A 21,901-nucleotide genomic window follows, 5' to 3' on the forward strand; every position below is an offset into this window, starting at 1 on the left:
CTAGAAGAATGGGTATACCATATAGAAGAATAGTTTTATGGAATCCAGTTGACTGCGATGGCACTGAAAAGGCTGCAGGTCAAGTTGAACATTCATTTGTCACTGTTCTTTTTGATGTTTTAATAGGCAGTATGCCAAAGGAGAAATGAAAGATTCAGTTTGAATGTGAATGAAGCTAGAAGAATAGCTATATCATATAAAAGAATAGCTTTATGGAATCCAGGTGACTGTGCAATGGCACTGAGAAGGCCACAGGTGAGAATGCCGTATGCCCAAGGAGAATTGAAAGATTCAGTTTGGAATCTGAGCCAGGGTGAGACTACAACTACAGATTTAGGTTTACTTGTCCTGTATGCGTGTATTATATAAGAGGAAAACATGTAATAATTGAAGTAGAAAAAAGATGGATTTCATATACAAACTTCTGTTTGTTCTTCAAGTTGGAATCCAGCAACTTTTAGTGTTTGGCCCTGAGTTTTATTAATGCTCAGAGCAAAGGAAAGTAGGATAGGAAACTGTAACAGCTTAAATTGGAATGGGACATTAGATGATATAACTGGTATGCGAGGAACGAAGACAGTGTCACCTTTACCACAACCAGTGAGAATATTTGTCACAGTGCAGTTCCTCATAGGTTTGTGAACAATTAAGTGTTGTACCATTGCATAATTTTGGACAAACAAACGAACAAATGGACAGAATCTCTGTTATATATATAAAAAATAATCTCTCTTGAACCATTCACTTTCATTTTGGTGGACAAACAAATGAATAATACATACAATAGATAATAGATAAATACAATAATAATAGATAGATATTTCGTTTTTGGATTTGGTTTGCAAGATTCTTTAGTTCATGTGTTGAAGCATATACTCTTGTGTCTGGGGAGAGTCATTCTCTTTTAGTGACTTATAATTTAACACACTCACCGTTAAAATTTCCACTTATTTCCTTCTTTATTTTTTGTTTTTTTAATAGATACATAATAGCTTCCCTTGAACCATTCCCTTTCATTTTGGTAGACAAACAAACGAACAAACACAGAAACAGACAGAATCTCTCTTTTATATATATATATGTGTGTGTGTGTGGAGGTGCAATGGCCCAGTGGTTAGGGCAGCAGACTCGCGGTCGTGGGATTGCAGTTTCGATTCCCAGACCAGGCGTTGTGAATGTTTGTTGAGCGAAAACACCTAAAGATCCACAAGGCTTCGGCAGGGAGTGGTGGCGAACCCTGCTGTACTCTTTCACCACAACTTTCTCTCACTCTTTCTTCCTGTTTCTGTTGTGCCTGTATTTCAAAGGGCCAGACTTGTCACACCCTGTGCGACACTGGATCTCCACTAGAACTACGTTAAGAGTACATGTGTCTGTGGAATGCTCAGCCACTTGCACGTTAATTTCACGAGCAGGCTGTTCTGTTGATTGGATCAACTGGAGCCCTCATTGTCATAACTGATTGAGTACCATGATATATATATAGAGAGAGCAAAAAAACATTGTCATATAATATATCAGCCAACAAAATGCTGCTACCATTTTGTTGGCTGATATATTATATGACAATGTTTTTTTGTTCTATATGTACATTACTCATGTATGGGAGGCAGCTGGTAGCTGCATTTTGTTGGCTGATATATCATACGATATATATATGTTTTAGGAAGTTAAAAGTTATGGCCGGTCATAGAGTGACCATTGGTTTTGCACCTACAAAGCGTTTAGCAGTATAGGCAACTTGTCAGACTCAAATGGCTGGAGGCACAAGAGGTTATGCACCTTCAGCAATTTGTGTCTGATGAGTGACCTATACTGCTGAGTGCTTTATGGATGTAAAACCAATGGTCCCCTTATGATCAGCCATAATCTTTATCTTCCTAAAATATATATTACTGCTCCAATGCTTTAAAGTATGCTTCTGTTTTTGAATATATGAACTACTGACGATATATATATATCATCATCATCATCATCATCGTTTAACGTCCGCTTTCCATGCTAGCATGGGTTGGACGATTTGACTGAGGACTGGTGAAACCGGATGGCAACACCAGGCTCCAGTCTAATTTGGCAGAGTTTCTACAGCTGGATGCCCTTCCTAACGCCAACCACTCAGAGAGTGTAGTGGGTGCTTTTACGTGTCACCTGCACGAAAACGGCCACGCTCGAAATGGTGTCTTTTATGTGCCACCTGCACAAGCCAGTCCAGGGGCACTGGCAACGATCTCGCTCGAAAATCCTACGGGAGCCAGTCAGGCGGTACTGGCAACGGCCACGCTCAAAATGGTGCATCTCATGTGCCACCCACACAAGAACCAGTCCAGGGGCACTGGCAACGATCTTACTTGGCTTGCCGGGTCTTCTCACGCACAGCACATTTCCAAAGGTCTCGGTCAGTAGTCATCGCCTCGGTGAGGCCCAATGTACGAAGGTCTTGCCTCACCACCTCAGCCCAGGTCTTCCTGGGCCTACCTCTTCCACGGGTTCCCTCAACTGTTAGGGTGTGGCACTTTTTCACGCAGCTATCCTCATCCATTCTCACCACATGTCCATACCAGCGCAATCGTCTCTCTTGCACACCACAACTGATGCTTCTAATGTTCAGCTTTTCTCTCAAGATACTTACACTCTGACGGGTATTCACATTGACATTACACATCCAACGGAGCATACTGGCTTCATTCCTTGCAAGCTTACGTATGTCCTCAGCAGTTACAGCCCATGTTTCACTGCCATGTAGCATGGCTGTTCGTACGCATGCGTCATACAGTCTGCCTTTTACTCTGAGTGAGAGTCCCTTTGTCGCCAGCAGGGGTAAGAGCTCTCTAAACTTTGCCCAGGCTATTCTTATTCTAGCAGCTACACTTTCAGCGCACCCACCCCCACTACTAACTTGGTCGCCCAGATAGCGGAAGCTATCGACTACCTCTAGTTTTTCACCCTGGAATGAGATAGAAGTTGTTTCCTGTTTGTTTACAGTCTTTATTGCACCTGAACATCTGCCACAAACAAAAACTAACTTGCTAGTTAACCTGCCTTTGATGTTGCTGCACCTCTTATGTGTCCATAGCTTGCACCGGGTACATCTTATAGAGTTACTACCTACTCCTTTTCTACATACTGAGCAGGGCCATCTACCTGAAGGGGTTTGTGTTTTATCTACCTTCCTACTTATTAGGATTTTGGTTTTAGCTAGGTTGACTCTAAGGCCCTTCAATTCTAGACCTTGCTTCCACACCTGAAATTTCTCCTCTAGTTCTGATAGTGACTCCGCAATTAGGGCAAGGTCATCAGCATAGAGGAGCTCCCAGGGGCAACCTGTCTTGAACTCCTCTGTGATTGCCTGGAGGACTATGATAAATAAGAGGGGACTGAGGACGGAACCTTGGTGGACCCCTACCTCTACCCGGAATTCATTGCTGTACTCATTTCCAACCCTCACCTTACTGGCAGCATCTCTGTACATGGCTCGCACAGCTCTCACTAACCATTCTTCTATCCCAAGTTTCCTCATTGACCACCAGATAAGGGATCGGGGGACCCTGTCAAAGGCTTTCTCCATGTCAACGAAAGCCAGGTACAGAGGTTTATCCTTAGCTAGGTATTTCTCCTGCAACTGTCTCACTAGAAATAAGGCATCAGTAGTGCTTTTACCTGGCACGAACCCAAACTGCATCTCATCTAAATTGATTCGCTCCCTAATTAGTTGGGCTATGACCCTCTCTGTAACTTTCATAACCTGATCTAACAGCTTGATGCCTCTGTAATTATTTGTATCTAAAGCGTCACCTTTACCTTTGTAGCAGTTGACTATGATGCTGCTACACCAGTCATTAGGTATGACTCCTTCGTGTATCACCTGGTTCGTAATACGGGTGACTAGGCTATAGCCAACACTGCCAGATATTTTGAGCATCTCTGCAGTGATTCCTGATGGGCCGCGGGCTTTCCCGGTCTTCATACTCTTAATTGCTTTATCTACCCTGGTACTATCAACTCGGATAGCTGGTCCCTCTATTGGGTCGACATACGGCAGGCTCTCTTTCTCCCATTCATTCTCTTTATTAAGCAATCTATCGTAGTGGCATCTCCAGACCTCTTTCTTTGCATCCTCATTTAATGCAAGCGTACCATCATCCATGCGAACACATTTCTCTCCTACAACATCACTATTCTCTCTCCTACACTGTCTTGCAACACGAAATACCTCGAGTCTTTGGTCCTCACGGCTCAGAACATTTCCTTATCTGCTTCCCCTCTGGCTAAATAAACCTGTTGCCTAGCCTCCCTTCTGGCACATTGGTACAATTCCCTGCTACCACCGTTCTTCCAGTCCTTCCAAGCCTGTTTCTTTTGTCTAATAGCCCTGTCTACCTTGTTCCACCACCACGTTACTCTGGGTCGGGAGGGGACCTTACACCACCCACAAATCTGGTCGGTGGCTTTCAACAGGTTGTCCCGCAGAAATATATATATATATATATATATATATATATATATATATATATACACACACACACATATATATACATATGTATAAACAAAACTGTCCAACGAACGGGAACATGAAACTCTGAGTAACAGTTTTTGCGATATTTCTGCTGCTTTTCAATAAAGTGGCTGTGTGGTAAGTAGCTTGCTTACCAACCACATGGTTCCGGGTTCCGTCCCACTGCGTGGCACCTTGGGCAAGTGTCTTCTACTATAACCTCGGGCCGACCAAAGACTTGTGAGTTGATTTGGTAGATGGAAACTGAAAGAGGCCTGTCATATATATGTATATGTATATATGAAAGTGTGTGTGTCTGTTTGTCTGTGTTTGTCCCCACAACATCACTTGACAACTGATGCTGGTGTATTTACGTCCCTTTAACTTAGCAGTTTGGCAAAAGAGACCGATAGAATACGTACTAGGCTTACAAAGAATAAGTCCTGGGGTTGATTTGCTTGACTAAAGGCAGTGCTCCAGCATGGCCACAGTCAAATGACTGAAACAAGTAAAAGAGTATCTATATATAGATGTGTAAGTGCCACCTGGACTGGCTCCCGTGCAGGTGTCATGTAAAAAACACCTTTTCAGCATGGTCGTTGCCAGTCCTTTGTGACTGACCCTCGTGCCGGTGGCACATAAAAGCACGCACTACACTCTTGGAGTGGTTGGCGTTAGGAAGGGCATCCAGCTGTAGAAACTCTGCAGATCAGATTGGAGCCTGGTGCAGCCTTCTGGCTTGTCAGTCCTCAGTCAAATTGTCCAACCCATGCTAGCATGGAAAGCGGACATTAAATGATGATGATGATGACGATGATGTGCGTGTGTGTGCCTGTGTTTGCCTACTACCACTGCTTGACAACCAGTGTTGGTGTGTTTACATCCACATAACTTAGCAGTTGAGCAAAGGAGGCTGATAGAATAAGTACCAGGCTTAAAAAAGAACAAATAAGAACTGGAGTCATTTCATTAGACTAAAAATTTAAGGCGGTACTGCAGCATGGCCACAGTCTACTGACTGAAACAAGTAAAAGAGATGAGTATTGAAGACTTTATTGTTGAATGCGAATAGTAATTCATTCATAAAGCATTTGTCAGAGGAGGGTTATAGTAGAAGCCACTTGGCCAAGGTGCCACGCAAAGAAACTAAATCTAAAAGCATGTGGGTGGGAGGGTGGGATGCAAACTTCTTACTACACACATTGTATATTCTTTCCTTCTTTTATTCCTATCTCAATCATTTGATTGCAGCCATGCTGGAGCACCACACTGAAGGGTTTTAGGTCAAACAAATCAACCCCAGGTCTTATTTTTTTAAAGCCTATTATTTTAAAGCTTACTCTATCAGTCTCTTTTGCTGAAACACTAAGTTACGAGGACATAAACACTCCAATGCTGGCTGTCAAGCAGTGATGGGGGGACTAACACAGACACAAAACATACACACATAGTTTTATATATATATATATATATATATATATATATATATATATATATATTTATTCTTTTTATTTCAGTCATTTGACTGTGGCCATGCTGGAACACTGCCTTTAGTCGAACAAATTGACTCCAGGACTTATTCTTTGTAAGCCTAGTACTTATTCTATTGGTCTCTTTTGCCAAACCGCTAAGTTATGGGGATGTAAACATACCAACATCGGTTGTCAAGCGATGATGGTGAGGGGGACAAACACAGAGACACAAACACATACATACATACATACATATATATATATATATATATATATATATATATATATATATATATATATATATATATACATATATATATGTGTGTGTGTGTGTATGTATATACGGCGGGCTTCTTTCAGTTTCCATCTACCAAATTCACTCACAAAGCTTTGGTCAGCTTGAGGCTATAGTAGAAGATATTTGCCCAAGGTGCCATACAATGAGACTGAAATCATAACCATGTGGTTGGGAAGCAAGTTTTTTACCACACAGTAATACTCTATTCTGTCAAATTCAAGTTTTCCAGTAATGGAAAATGTATATAGTATTGACTTCAAATTTTGGTGCAACTCCAAAAATTTGGGTGAGTGGGTGAGTCAATTACATTGACCCTCAGTGTTCAACTGGTATTTATTTTATTGACCCTGAAAGGATGAAAGGGAAAATTGACCTCGGCAAATTTTGAATCCTGTACATGAAAACAGATGAAATGCTGCTAAGCATTCTGCCCATGCCTGCTGCCTTAAATGTAAATTTTGTTGATTTCAAATATTAGCACAAGGCTAGCAATTTCAGGGGAGGGATAAGCCTATTAGACTGAGCCCAGTACTCAGCTGGTACTTATTTTATCAACCCCTAAAAAGATGAAGGGCCAAGTCAACCTTGATGGAATTTGAACTCAGAACCTAAAGACAGATGAAATGCTACTAAGCATTTTGCCTGATGTGGCAATGATTCTGCTAGCTCACTGTCTTAATAGTAAATGATGTTGACATCTGGTAAGTTGATCCACTGCAGTAGTACTGAATAAACCCTAATCAATGAAACAATGTGTGTATGTGTGTGTGTGTGTGTGTGTGTGTTTAGACACATTAAGGCCTGATGAGACATGTAAAACTATGCACTTTATGGACAAAAAACCCCGAGTAACCCTATGAACCGGCCATAACTACCTTTATCTAAATGTTCTACTGCTCTATAAGTTAGAGTGCTTCTATTTCAGATTTATGATTTGCTGAGGATATGTATATATATATATATATATATATATATATATATATATATATAATTTCTTGTATATAGGTGCAGGAGTGGCTGTGTGGTAAAAAGGTTGCTTTCCTACCACATTGTTCAGTCCAACTGCATGGCACCTTGGGCATGTGTCTTCTACCATAGCCATAGGCTGACCAAAGCCTTGTGAGTGGATTTGGTAGACAGAAACTGAAAGAAGCCCATCGTGTGCGTGCGTGTGTGTGTGTGTATCTGTGTCTCTGTGTGTGTATGTCTGTTTGTCCCCCCACCTGACATCGCTTGACAACCCATATTGTAATGTTTATGTCCCCGTAACTTAGTGTTCAACAAGAGACAGATAGAATAAGTATTAGGCTTACAAAGAATAAGTCCCGGGGACGATTTGTTCAACTAAAGGCGGTGCACCAGCATGGCCACAATCAAATGACTGAAACAAGTAAAAGAATAAAAGAATAAAAGAAAAGGTAGAATATACCTAAACATTTAGCTTTCAAGCTTATCAAATCCAGGTTACCCTGAAGACAGTGCTGTACCCTGAAGACAGTGCTGTACCCTGAAGACAGTGCTGTACCCTGAAGACAGTGCTGTACCCTGAAGACAGTGCTGTACCCTGAAGACAGTGCTGTACCCTGATTTTCAAACAGGTCAAACCCAATTCTGTTAACGCATTACCTGTGAGAACATAGGACAGCATATTATATATGTGTGAGTGTGTGCAAATGTATGTGTGTATATGTGTGTGTGTGTGTGTGAATATATGTGTATGTGTGGACGTATGTATATGTGTGTGTGTGTGTGTGTGTGGATATATATGTATGTATATATGTGTGCGAGTATGTGTATGTATGTATGTATATGTATGCATATATGTCTATGTATGTGTGTGTGCATGTATGTATATATAATATTTTTTTATGTATTATATATAAGCAATATATGTGTATGATACTTTAGATTAGTTTCTCTTTGTGTATGTATATGTGAGAATTTGTTTTGTTTCCCCAATTTGGACATTTGCATATACTCAACTACACTTTCCCACACAGGGTGGAACCTGTTTTCAGTAAGTCAGAAATCAACCTTAATACCTGGAATATAAACATTTCTTTAAAGCTTGTTTGCCATTGGGAAAAGAAATTTGTCAAAGAGAGAAATGTTTATTGCATCCTTCAGCTCTCAAGACTTACCAGGATTTGGTCCTGAACATCTCCCAATGGCATAAGAACTTTAAAAAACATGTTATAGTTTACCACTAATAATTTTTTATTGACACAGACCACCTTTAGTTTCTTAGGATTCTGTTATATTTCTTAAAATTTTAAAATGTATTCATGAATATTTAGTGAAGATCTTCTCATCTTAATACACCTGTTTCCATGTTTGCATGGGTCAGGTAGAATTCGTTGAGGTATATTTTTGATGGCTGGATGCACTTCCTGTTGCCGACCCTCACCTATTTCCAAGCAAAGTATTACTTCACATGGCTGGGCATATTTTCACAGAAGAATGGAATCAAGAGACTCATAACTATCATCGCATGAAGTCAAGACAAACACACACACACACACACACACACACACACACACACACACACACACACACACACACACAAAATGTGCTTCTCACAGTTTCAGTCTATTAAATCCACTCACCAGGCTTCGATCAGCACAGAGCTATGGTAGAAGACACTTGCACAAGGTGCCAGACTGAATCTGAAATGACAAGGTTTGGAAGCAAACTACTCAACCATACAGCCATGCCTGTTATGTCATAAATGACAGCGTTCTTGGTGCTGTTGTACTTTAAGTTCATAGCCATTGTGTAACATTATGAATAGATCTAGGTTCCTGGGCACATGTACTGACTTCTAGCATAGAATGTTCTAATTTGTTCAGCTATAAGGTGTTATCATCATATTTGACAGCTTACCAAGTATACATTTTTGTTTCCTAAAAAAAATGTCCCAGAAAATCAGTATGTCTTATAAGGTCAGAGTTTAGATAACTAGTAAATTAAAGTGCATTCAAGAGAGAGGGAGTTCCAAAATTAAGGTTTGCCACCTTATGCTGCTAATAAACCCTTGAATACATATATTTCTTTATATTATTTTCAAACACACAGCATTCAAAAACGAAATTTAGGTTACCATGAAGACTATATTGTACCCTTGAAGATAGTACCCTATAGGATTTCTTCCAATTTTTTATGTTCTAAGTTCATACCCTACTGGGATTAGCTTTGCCTTTCTTCCTTTTGGGGTCAATGAAAATAAAGTACCAGTCAAGTATCTTTTCTGTTTCTGTATCCTATTCTCTCTTACATTATTTGCCTTGTAGCTTGGTTTCACATCTCTCTTTCCGGATGGGAATGCAATGTATTCAGTTCTTCAGCAAAATACTTGTTCCTTCCCATCTATCAGAACTTTCATATCCCTCATTACTATACCCAGCTCAGTTGAGAAGGTCTTGTCTTGCGGGTACTTGGTGACCTCACCAGTGAAGAGACTGGAATTAGAAAGAGCACCTAGAAATAGAAACCATGTCAAAACTGGCACTGCAGCTTGGCTTGTCAGTTCATGTCAATCCATTGAACCCATTCTATCATGGAAAAAAGGATGTTAAATGATGATGATGATGATGCATGCATGCCTTCCTCTCTTTTCTTATCCATTCCCTAAAGCACATTTTTCTCTCTCTCTTTCCCTCTCCTCCCTCTCTCTCTGTCTCATGTATATACACAAATCTTTCTTAGGTTTCACTGTATTGTATCTGAATAATTCAATTAAACAGGCTTCATAATTGTTTCAAATTTAGGAACAGGCCAGCAATTTTGTAAGTGGTTTAGTAAATATTGTTAACTCCCATCCACCCCAGTACTTGTTTATTTTATCAACCATGGAAAGATGAAAGGTAAAGTCATGCCCACCCCACCCAATTGTGGGATTTAAATTTAAATCATAAAACCTTGAAGAAATCCCACAAGGCATTTTTTTCAATGTTCTAACAATTCTGCTAGCTGGCCACCTTAGTAGTTAACCTTTTTAATACTAACAGTGTTTGATACTTTGTAATTTGTCCATAAATGTAATAGAAACATGAGACGTCCTATGTGATTTGGTGAGTTTTTTCTGCTATCAGAAGTAATGCCACCTCCCTCAATATTTACTTCCCACCCCCACATCAGTTGAGGTGGCTTGTCTTGCAAGTTACTTAGTTACCACACTGGTGGAAGTGCCACATAAAAAGGCATCAAGTACATTCTGTTATGTGATTGCCATTAAGAAGGGCATCCAACCATTGAGTGGTTAGGGTGTTGAACTCATAATCATAAGATTGTGGTTTCAATTTCTACGCCAGGTGATGCATTGTGTTCTATAGCAAAACATTTCACTTCATGTTACCAGTCTGCTCAACTGGTAAAAATGAGTAATCCTGCAATGAACCAACATCCCATCCAGGTGGGGAATATATATGTCACAGAAACTGGGCAACTGGCCCTATTACTCAATGTGACTCAGGAAAGATCAGTTTCCTTTTATTTATATATATATATATATATATATATATATATATATATATATATATATATATTGGAGGTGCATGATTTAGGGGTTAGGGTGTTGGACTCATGATTGTAAGATTGTGATTTTGATTCTTGGACCGGGTGACACATTGTGTTCTTGAACGAAATACTTCATTTCATGTTGCTAGCAAAAACAAGTAATCCTTGATGGACCGGCATCCCATCTAGGGGGAATATATATGCCACAGAAACCAGGAAACTGGCCCTATGAGTTTATATGACTTGGGAAGGAACTATCCAGCCATTGAAACCTTACCAAAGCAGATATTGGAGCTTGTCCACTCCTGTCAAACTGCCCAACTCAAGCCAACATAGAAAACGGATGTTTAATGATGATGATGATGATTGTACTGTCTTTAAGATAACTTAAATTTGATGTTTGAATGCTAAAAGTTTAGATATACTATTTTTTTTTGGGGGGGGGGGTCCAATAAATTTATCCAGGGAGATGAGGTGGTGCTCATAACCTTTACAGGTCCTCCTAAACCTGTGAATTTTGATGTGACTGATGCTTAACCTGAAAAGATTAATATTTGCAAGAAAGATATGAATGAGGGGAGGGAAACTGGTGGTGTGTGGTGTTTAGTCTGAATGCTTGCAACAAAGCAAACTTTGCCAAAGGTAGCCAAAAACCATGTGGTGGCTGTGGCAGTAGTGGCAGTAATAGTGGTACCAGTGGTAGCGATGGTGATAATAATGATGATGGTGAATTAGGCATCTCTATAGAAGATTGTTTCAGGCAGAATTTCTGAAAGTTAACAATGAATTTAGACATAATTCTTTTTTTATGCAGCTTTCAACTAATTTCTTGAACTGAAATTCCATTTTTTTATTTTTACTTGTATTGTACTTTATTATTTTCACTTTTATTCTATTTTTGATGTTGTTATATTATTGTTTTTTTTTTACATATATTTTGCTTCTCTAGTTAAATGCTCTCCCTTTCGCTAACCCATCCAGTTGTACTGTGGAAATGATTCCTGAGTTTGTACGAAAAATTGATGCAAATAGTCAATGTAGCTAAGTCAGTAGCATGTCAAAGTGGCTGTAGTAATATTTGAACTTGAAACCATTTACCCATATCTTGCACTGCAATCATGCCAAAGTCTCTGGATCTCATATAACTACTCAAAGATCTCATATAACTACTCAAAGTAGACTCTAGACTTGAAGATTTATGTCAGTTAAGACAGAGAATAGTAAGAGTGAGGGGGCATAAACAGAGGCATGAACAGAGAGATGATGAAGATGAAATATTTATTTATACAGAGCAATAAACTTTGTTAGAAGTGTGTGTTGATGGATGTGTATGTGTTGTTCTGTGTGTGTTGGTATTTTGCTTTACAATGACAACATATAGTAAATCTTCAATCAGTTATTTTTATTTGTTTCAATATTTGTTTAAACTTCAACACAGATCAAACAAGAAGTGCAACAGAAGAAGTTAAAAGCAATTTCCAACAGTTTGTTTGAGATGTGGGACAGCGACCAGTCTGGATATGTTAGCATGAAACATATTGAAAATGTGATAAGTAATTTAAGAAAAACTCAAGAAGAAGATTTGGTTGAAATAAGTGAGCTATTCTTTAATTCTCTATAAATCTGATAATCTCTGCTTTATCATTATCCTTATTTGTTCATACCAATTTAATTTTACTTGGCATTAAAGATTCTACTAATTCCTCCTCCTCCTCTTTCGCCTCCTCCTCCTCCTCCTCTTCCTCCTCCTCTTTCGCCTCCTCCTCCTCTTCCTCCTCCTCCTCTTCCTCCTCCTCTTTCGCCTCCTCCTCCTCTTCCTCCTCCTCTTTCGCCTCCTCCTCCTCCTCTTCCTCCTCCTCCTCTTCCTCCTCCTCTTCCTCCTCCTCCTCTTCCTCCTCCTCTTTCACATCCTCCTCCTCCTCCTCCTCCTCCCCCCCTCATCATCATCATCATCATCATCATCAGCAGCAGCAGCAGCAGCATCATCATCATCATCATCATCATCATCATCATCATCATCATCATCATCATCATCATCATCATCATCATCATCATCATCATCATCATCATCATCATCATCATCATCATCATCATCATCATCATCATCATCATCATCATCATCATCATCATCATCATCATCATCATCTAATATCCCCTTTTCCATGCTGGCATGGGTTGGATGGTATGACAAGATCTGATGGACTGCATTGTGCTCCACTTCTCTACCTGGATGCTTTTCCTAATGCCAGCCATTTTACAGCATGCACCTGGCCTGGTGCTTTTTACATGCCACTGGCGCTAGTGAGGTTGCCATGCAGCTCACAAGACTGTGAAGCTCATGTGTGTGTAGGTGTGTGGGGAGTGTAGCCTTATACTCGGAGATGAGGTGGAACAGATTGTTGCAGAGGAGCTACACAGCCACTCACATTTAGAAGAGAATGTGCAAATGACCAATAGCATCTACAAAGAGATTAAATAGCAGTGATGGAGTGTCCAGGTGGCCCAACGTTTATCAATATGATCATGAGGATGCTGGCGACAGCAGTGTTAGCAGTTTTTTGTTTTTTTTGTTTCATGTCCACCTTTAACATTTTGGCAATGGTTGAATGACAATGTATCTCACTTGTTGTGGTCCCTTGTCAGTTGATACGTATGACTGCAAAGAAAACCCACCATTTTCCATTGTTTGTATGTCATTTACTTCAGGAATGGTTTTTATTGGTGGACACCATCAATATAGCCAAACACTTTACCGCATGGACTGTGCAGTTTAGAAAGAAGACTGCTCAACATTAAATAGTCCTCTCTTTGTCTCTCTCTCTCTCTTACTCTGTGTGCATGTGTGTGTGTGTGTGTATACATACACACACACACACACACACACACACACACACACAGATATATATATATATATATATATATATATATTTTATTATATGTATTTATTTTCTCCTAATTAATAAATAACTCGGACAAAATAAATTGGTTAATAAATACCAGGGTAGCAAAGATCACAAAATGACTGTGGTGTAACTCCTGTTTATGAGGTAGAAACTCCTTGATATTTTGGGTACTTGAGTATATATAAATTTAATGAATGGAGTAAAACGCATATTTTAACTGCATACTTTTATTTCCAACATATGTTTCGAAGAATTACAATTTATACGATCCATAGGAATTGGCGATGTTAAAAATGTAAACTTCTCTTCAGGGAAATGTATGGGGAACCAGCTTAAACATAAGACATTATAACCGATTCCTATGGATCGTATAAATTGTAATTCTTCGAAACATATGTTGGAAATAAAAGTATGCAGTTAAAATATGCGTTTTACTCCATTCATTAAATTTATATATATATATATATATATATATATATATTTATTTATTTATGTGTTTCAGCCAAGTGGCTGCGTGCGGCCATGCTGGGGCACTGCCTTGAAGAATTTTAGTCAAATGATTTGACTCTAGTACTTATTTGGTGAAGCCTTGTACTTATTGTATCGATCACCTTTGCTGAACTGCTAAGTTACAGGGATGTAAATACACCAACATCATTTGTCAAGCAGTGGTGGAGGACAAAGACACACACACACATGTCTTATCTTCGAAACTTCTAGATAGAATAGAGACAGCTGATGAAGGGATATTCCAAGTGGCTTTCCGTTTTCCTATGTGTTCGTTCCGTTGTCTGTAGTTTATTGTTCTAACGTCCTGTACCCTGATATGCATATATATACACATGTAGATGTAAGTATGTACATATATGTGTGTATACATGTATATATATTCTTTGTATTATATATATATATATATATATATATATATATATATATGTGACAGGCTTCTTCCAGTTTCTGTCTACCAAATCAACTCATAAGGCATTGGTCAGCATGAGGCTGGGAAGCAAACTTCTTACCACACAGCCACATTTGCTGTACGTATATCATCATCATCGTCATCATCATCATCGTCATCATCATCATCGTCATCATCATCATCGTCATCATCATCATTTTGATGTCCGTCTTTTTTCCACGCTAGCATATATGAAACCCATATTTGTGTGGTGATAAAAAAAAAAAAGCTGTGAAATGGAAATAAATAAATAAAATAAACATAGAAATGAATGAATGATAAAGTAAAACAAATTAGGTGTTGCTGATGTCTCCCACCATGTTATCAGAGATGCCAGTTTTAACTAGAATCTTAAAATGAAATAAGAGAAAGTGTGGAAGGTAATCATATAACATGATGATACTGAATTTAGCAAGTGTTAGCATGACTATTAAGACATCTATATCTATCTATCTATCTATCTATCTATCTATCTATCTATCTATCTATCTATCTATCTATCTGTCTGTCTGTATGAGAGAGAGAGAAAGAGAGGGTGTTGTGGGAGATAAATAATGAGGGGAAACTGATCAAATGAAGAGCTTAAAAAGCTATGAATGAAACCCCGTTTTTGTTGAGGAGGATCTGGCTGACACTGCTGTTACTCAAGTTGGATTTGTTCTTGCAGAGGGTTGTATGTAATGTAGTAAAGCGAAACAGCTAACAATAGCAACTGCTGTCTTTACAACCTGAAACTTTGAATGAATGAGCTCTAGCACATGTACACACACACCTACAAATGTACATAAGTATAAAGCAAAATCTGTGCATGCAACATAGTTTGATTTATTGTTAGACAACAGCCAACACAGATCAAATAGTCTCATTTGAAACATGAAACTTTTTACGTCAAGAATAGATTGCTTATACATAAGTATGTATATATATATATATATATATATATATATATACACACACACATACATATGTATGTGTGTGTGTGTACTTTGGTGTCAGGTGCTGATGTTGATAGTTTTGCAGCTTCCAGACAAACTGGGCATTGGTGTTATTTAGGATGCTTGCAGAACATTTTGCTCTGTGCGTGCATGAGTGTGTGTGTGTGTGTGTGTTTGTGTGGCTAGGAAAGTTTACTTTGTCTAGTCTGAGTGATTATGTCCATCTGTCTCTCAGTCACTGTGGGGGTAGAGTTGTGAGAGAGAGAGGAGCGGGGGTGGGTGGGGTAGAGTGGTGGATTGTTGATTTAGCATCACTTTCATACAATGAAATAATTGAAGAATGAGTAGAAGGGAAAGAAGAAATAAGGGAACTCAGTTTGGCTCACCAGCAAGCTGTTTTACTGCCTATCTGTTCAGTCAGGAGAAACTAGACAAACCAATGATAATAATGATAATCCTTTCTGTTATAGACACAAGGTTTGAAATTTTGGCAGAGTGGGGGGGGGGGTGCTAGTTGATTACATTAAGTCCCTTCCCCTTCCCCAGAACACAGTTGGTACTTATCTTATTGACTCAGAAAGAATGAAAGGCAAAGCTGACCTCAGTGGAATTTGAACTCAAAATGTAAAGATGGACAAAATGTCGCTAAGCATTTTGTCATGCATGCTAATGATTCTGCCAGTTCGCTGCCTTAATAATAATAATAATGATGATGATGATGGTGATGGTGATTATTATTATTATTAATATTATTATTATTATGATAATAATAATAATGGTTTCACATTTTGGCACAGGTCCAGCAGTTTCGGGGGTGGGAATAAGTCAATTACATCAACCCCAGTGTTCAACTGGTACTTATTTTATTAACCCTGAAAAGATGAAATGCAAAGTCGATCTCAGTGGAATTTGAGCTTAAGAATGCAAAGACTGATGAAATGCTGCTAAGCATTTTGCCTGGCATGTAAACGATTCTGCCAGATTGCCACCTTAATAATAATAATAATCCTTTTTACTAAAAGCACAAGGTCTGAAGTTTTGTGGGAAGGGAATAGTCAATTACATTAACCCCAGTGTTTCACTGGTACTTAATTTTATCAACCCCGAAAGGATGAAAGGCAAAGTGGACCTCAGCAGAATTTGAACTCAGAATGTGAAGATGGACAAAAATGCCACTAAGCATTTTGCCTGGCATGCTAACCATTCTACCAGCTCACTGCTTTAATAATAATTATGATAATAATAATCCTTTCTACTAAAGGCACAAGGCCTGAAATTTTTGGGGAAGCGGGCTAGTCAATTACATTGACCCCAGTACTCAACTGGTACTTTGACCCCAAAAGGATGAAAGGCAAAGTCAACCTTGGTGGAATTTAAACTCAGAATGTAAAAATGGACGAAAATGCCACTAAGCATTTTGTCTGGCGTCCTAACAATTTTGCCAGCTCACCACCTCAATAATAATAACAACAACGATAGTGATTTCTAATTTTGATGTGAAGCCAGCAGTTTCAGGGAAGCTTTTGGGGTTGATAAAATAAGTACCAGTTGAGCATTGGCCCACGCTATGTCCTCTCTTTGCTTCATCTACCACTACTACAACAATCATTGCTCCACTGATCTGGTTGACTGTATGCAAACCTGTCCTCTACATAACCCTTTTGACACCAACCCACCTGAGAACCCCTTTTTATGACAGTTTTAAAGTGAACTAAATTAAAACCAGTCATTGAAATTTCAAGTTAATTATGTTCCAAAACACCAGCTTCATAATGGTTTCAAATTTTGGCACAAGACCAGTAGTTTTGAGGGGGGGGGGGGCTAAGTTGATTAAATTGACCCCAGTGCTCAACTGTTAGTTATTTTATTGGATGAAAAGCAAAGTTGACCACAGTGGAATTTTTAATTCTCTGCCTGCTCACTGCCTTCCACCAGTTTAATAATAGCAGTTACTTTACTTAATTCTTCACTGTTTTCAAAGTTGATTGAAACAAAGGTAATGAATTTCTGCAGGAATATCCTTGTCATATGATTTAGCTTCTGGATTTTCCCATGATCTTTTGTCTTAACCTTTTTGACACTAACCCACTAGGGACTGTCCCTGGGTCTTTGATACAAACTTTCTGTTTTAAAGGGATCTAAATAAAAACCTTCCATCAAAACTTCTTGTTAATTTATATTAATTTATGTTCCAAAAACACCAACTTAATAATAGCAGTTATTCTGCTAAATTCTTCATTGTCTTCAAAATAAATTGCAACAGAGGCAGAATATTGCAGTAGAATTATGACAAGAGAATGATTAAACTCATCTCTGCTAATGTGTCATGAGAAGGTGAAGCATTGTCAGCCAGAATCTCATTCTTTGCGATCAAAGATTCTGTGATTTGCTTGTAGCATGGCTTGAACTCTCAACTCCTGGTAGAGTTATATGGTTGCCATCAGGACATATGGTGTGGACTGAGTATTTTGAAAAATGGTGGAACACATCCTTCACCATGTCTGACTACAACTGATTACTTTCAGTAAGAGAGGGAGAGAGAGAGAAGTGAGGCAGTGAGAGAGTGGGAGAGAGAGTGAGGGAGAAAGAGTGAGTGAAAGAGTAAGTGAAAAGGTGAGAGAGAGAGAGAAGAATGAACCCCAGTACTTGTAATTTATTGACCAAAAGGACGAAAGGCAAAGTTGATCTCAGTGGGATTTGAACTCAGAGAGCTAGAACAAACACTGAGATATTTTATCCAGTGCTCTGTTGACAGTGCCAACTTGTCCTGTCTTGTACATATTATAGTTTCATAATAAGACTAAATGTATTTGACAACATCTAATCTCAAATTACTGAACCTTATGAAGGAGATGACAGAGGACTGGGATATGTGGTATATTGCCGTGGTAGAGAATATCCATCCACTACAATAGAATTGAGATCCTAAAACCAAGGTGTCACACAAAAAAGCATTGGTGTGGGTGCTGGTACCATGTAAAAAGCACTGGTGATGGTACCACATAAAAAGCACCCAGTACACTCTGTAAAGTGATTGGCATTCAGAAGGGCATCCAGCTGTAGAAACCAAGCCAAAACAGATTATGGACCTTGGTGGGACCCCTAACCCACCAGTTCCTGTCAAACTGTACAACCGTGTGAGTGGATTTGGTAAACAGAAAATGAAAGAAGCCCATCATATATATATATATATATATATATATATATATATATATATATATGTATATAAATATAAAAATATAAATATATATATATACATATATATATATATATATAAGCTGTAATTTTTGTAATGAAATTGATTTGTAAACGATATTATGATGATGTCGGAGTCAGCAGTTGCGATGATAAAACTTTGTTGTCATAACGACATGTTGCAGGATGTGAAAGATGAACAATGCATGAAGTTTTAAGAAAGTATTTATTTACCGTTACATTACAATATCTTGCCTCGACGGGTAGGTTATGATAGATCCAAAAGCATGCAAAGTTTGTGTTTGTGTCCTCTTTATTGTTTAGTAGTAATTAGAGATAGAGATGGAATGATGTTGTAAGAGAACAGAATTAGAGCTAGTGAAAGTTGTAGGGTGTGGGACATTGTCTCACAGTTGCTGACAGTTAACTTCATTTCTCCCTCTGGCTAAGGTTCTAGCTGGTCAGCCAGATTTCGTTCTCACTGAGTCGTCAACATGTAACTGGACTCATTGAGTTGTCACCAACTGGTGACTGAACTGGTTGAGTCGTCACAGACTGGTGACTAAACTAACATTTTGTTTGGGGTTTCCTTGCTTTTATAACTACCTATAATGATAGACATATCATTGAAGACAATAGATTTAGTTGATGGTCTTGTTATCTCTATTCTAGCATTTGGTGAAGTAGAAGAGGTTAGAGAGGGTCAAGTGGTGAAGACATTATTTCGGAGGCCTAGCTAACGGCATCTGGAAAATGTAAAACTGCTGTCAGAGAAAAACCATTGTTCCACCGTGGGAAAAGTTCTGTTGCAGTGTTAATTTAAATTTGGCTATAGTGGATCGAATCCACTTCATGCATGCAAAATCCACTACATATATATTAATGTGTATATATTTGTGTGTATCTTTGTGTCTGTGTTTGTCTCCCGCCACCACTTCACAACTGGTGTTGCTGTGTTTACATCTCTGTAACTTAGTGGTTTGACAAAAGAGATTACTAGAATAAGTACTAGGCTTATAGAAACGGATGTGCATGGAAAACAGACATTAAATGTTGATGATCCTATATACTAAGCAAAAAGTCTTGTTGTCATCTATGCTCCTGGTCAGTTGGTGACCTCTTGACCCTGTATAAATTTCTATAATCTAAGTTTTACTTATACACACTCACAGATAATGTGTTGAAGCAGCTGTTAAATGTAATAGATATTACTTGCAGACCAATGGTACAATAAAATGCTATGTTGAAGCTGACTATCAGGATTTGAACCTATGAAATGAATTACTAGCTCAGTGCATTATCATCTGTGCTATCCTTACAGACCTGATAATATCACACTAAATTGTATTAAGATAATAGTAATAAAAAGAAATTTAGGTACAAGGCACTAATTTTAAGGAGTTGGGGATTTGTTACATGATTATAGATTTTATGATTTAAGTTTGTATGTTTTTGAAATAACTAAGGATTGAAGTTAAACAGGCATAGTTGTTTGATAAGAAGCTTGCTTCCTAACCACATGGTTCTGGGTTCAGTTGCGCTGTGTGGCACCTTGGGCAAGTGCATTCTATGATAGTCTCTGTCTGACAAAAGCCTCTTGAGTGGATTTGGTAAGCAGAAACTGAAAGAAGCCTGTCACACATGCACGCACGCACACTAGCGAGCAAAAAAAAGAGAACGACTAATATTTTTTGAAATGTCAGGAAAGTTAGTGAACGTACAAATTCATGATTGGTTTCGTAAACACAGTTAGCCATTAGCTAAATTCTCTGAAAAATCTAAGTTTGTACAATGGTCTTGATAAAAGTTAATAACACTAACACTAATTTCATCCAAATGTTTCAAGTGCAAAATAAGAGAACGATTAGATTCCTTCAAAGATTTCTGGAAATTTCAAACATTTTTTACATTTGTAGACTCAACATTACTACCATTTCAATATTGTGCTAGTTACTGAACATGGCACACCACGCTAAAGTTACTCCCAGCCTCCAAAAAGAAATTGTCAGGATGAAAGTTTCAGGAATGACTCTCTTGGCTATTTCATGAGACGTAAGGAGATCAAAGAATGTAGTTTCTTGTGTTCTTAAGCTCTATGAAGAAACTAAAGGTTTTGAACCAAAAAAAGGCAACTGGTAAACCACGCAAAATCACCATGTGAGATGACTGAGCCATGAAGGATCCTTTTGAGACTGTAGCTGGAATTTCTAAGAAAATAAAAGTAGATAATGGTATGAAAGTGAGCTGCTTTACCATGTCTCATTGTCTGAAGGAATTTGGATTAAAGACTTGTTCCCCAGCAATGAAACCTACCATCAGCACGAAGAACAAATTGGAAAGACTTTCATTTGCAGAAACTCATGTGAAATGGAGGGATGAAAATTGGTCAAAAGTTCATTTTAGCGATGAAGGCAAATTGAATTTAGTAGGTTCAGATGGTAGAGAGTATGTTAGGTGCTTCACAGGAGATTGGCTAAAATCCAAGTGCTTGAAGAAATCTGCCAGGTTTGGAGGAGGAAGTGTCATGGTGTGAGGAATGATTTTTTCTGAAGGAGTTGACCCTCTAGTACAGATTAAAGGGACTGTTAATGCTAATATCTATTTTAATTTGGTTAAACAGCATGTGATCCCATCATTATGAACATTTCCAAATTAACTGTGCATTTTCATACAAAATAACGCCCCTTGTCATACTGCAAAGTGTGTCACTGGATTCTTTAGTGAACAAAATATCCAAGCAATGAAGAGGCCAGCACAAAGTACATACTTAAACCCAATTGGAAACCTTTGGAAAATACTTGGAGACAAAGTAACACAAAGGGCACCAACTACTAGGACGAATTCATGGGAGATTTTAGAAGAGGAATGGATGAAAGAAACACCTGACTTGTACAGGAAACTTGTTATGTCCTGTGGCAATCGATGTGCAGAGGGGATCTCCAACAAAAGTCTATAAATATCATACTAACTGTATTAAGTTCATATTTACATTTCTTTCAATCATTATTATGGTTTTGACTTAATTGGAGCATTTTTTGGTTTGATCGCTCTCTCATTTTACACTTGAGACATTTGGACGAAATTAGTGTTAGTGCTATTAGCTTTTATTAAGACCATTGTACAAATTAGATTT

The 21,901-nt window shown here is 38.4% G+C and overlaps 1 protein-coding gene across 2 annotated transcripts in view; it reads left to right on the forward strand.

Moving 5' to 3' along the window:
- Positions 1–21,901, forward strand: part of LOC106877388 (EF-hand calcium-binding domain-containing protein 5) — a 207,009-nt gene that overhangs the window by 120,291 nt on the left and 64,817 nt on the right. For both annotated transcript variants that reach the window (XM_089341110.1, XM_089341109.1), the window contains exon 13: positions 12,216–12,372. In XM_089341110.1, the coding sequence (XP_089197236.1) occupies positions 12,216–12,372 (157 nt within the window). The remainder of the gene's footprint in view (positions 1–12,215; positions 12,373–21,901) is intronic.

This window comes from Octopus bimaculoides, chromosome 24, assembly GCF_046866305.1.
Source record: "Octopus bimaculoides isolate indiv1 chromosome 24, ASM4686630v1, whole genome shotgun sequence".
Lineage (NCBI taxonomy): Eukaryota > Metazoa > Mollusca > Cephalopoda > Octopoda > Octopodidae > Octopus > Octopus bimaculoides.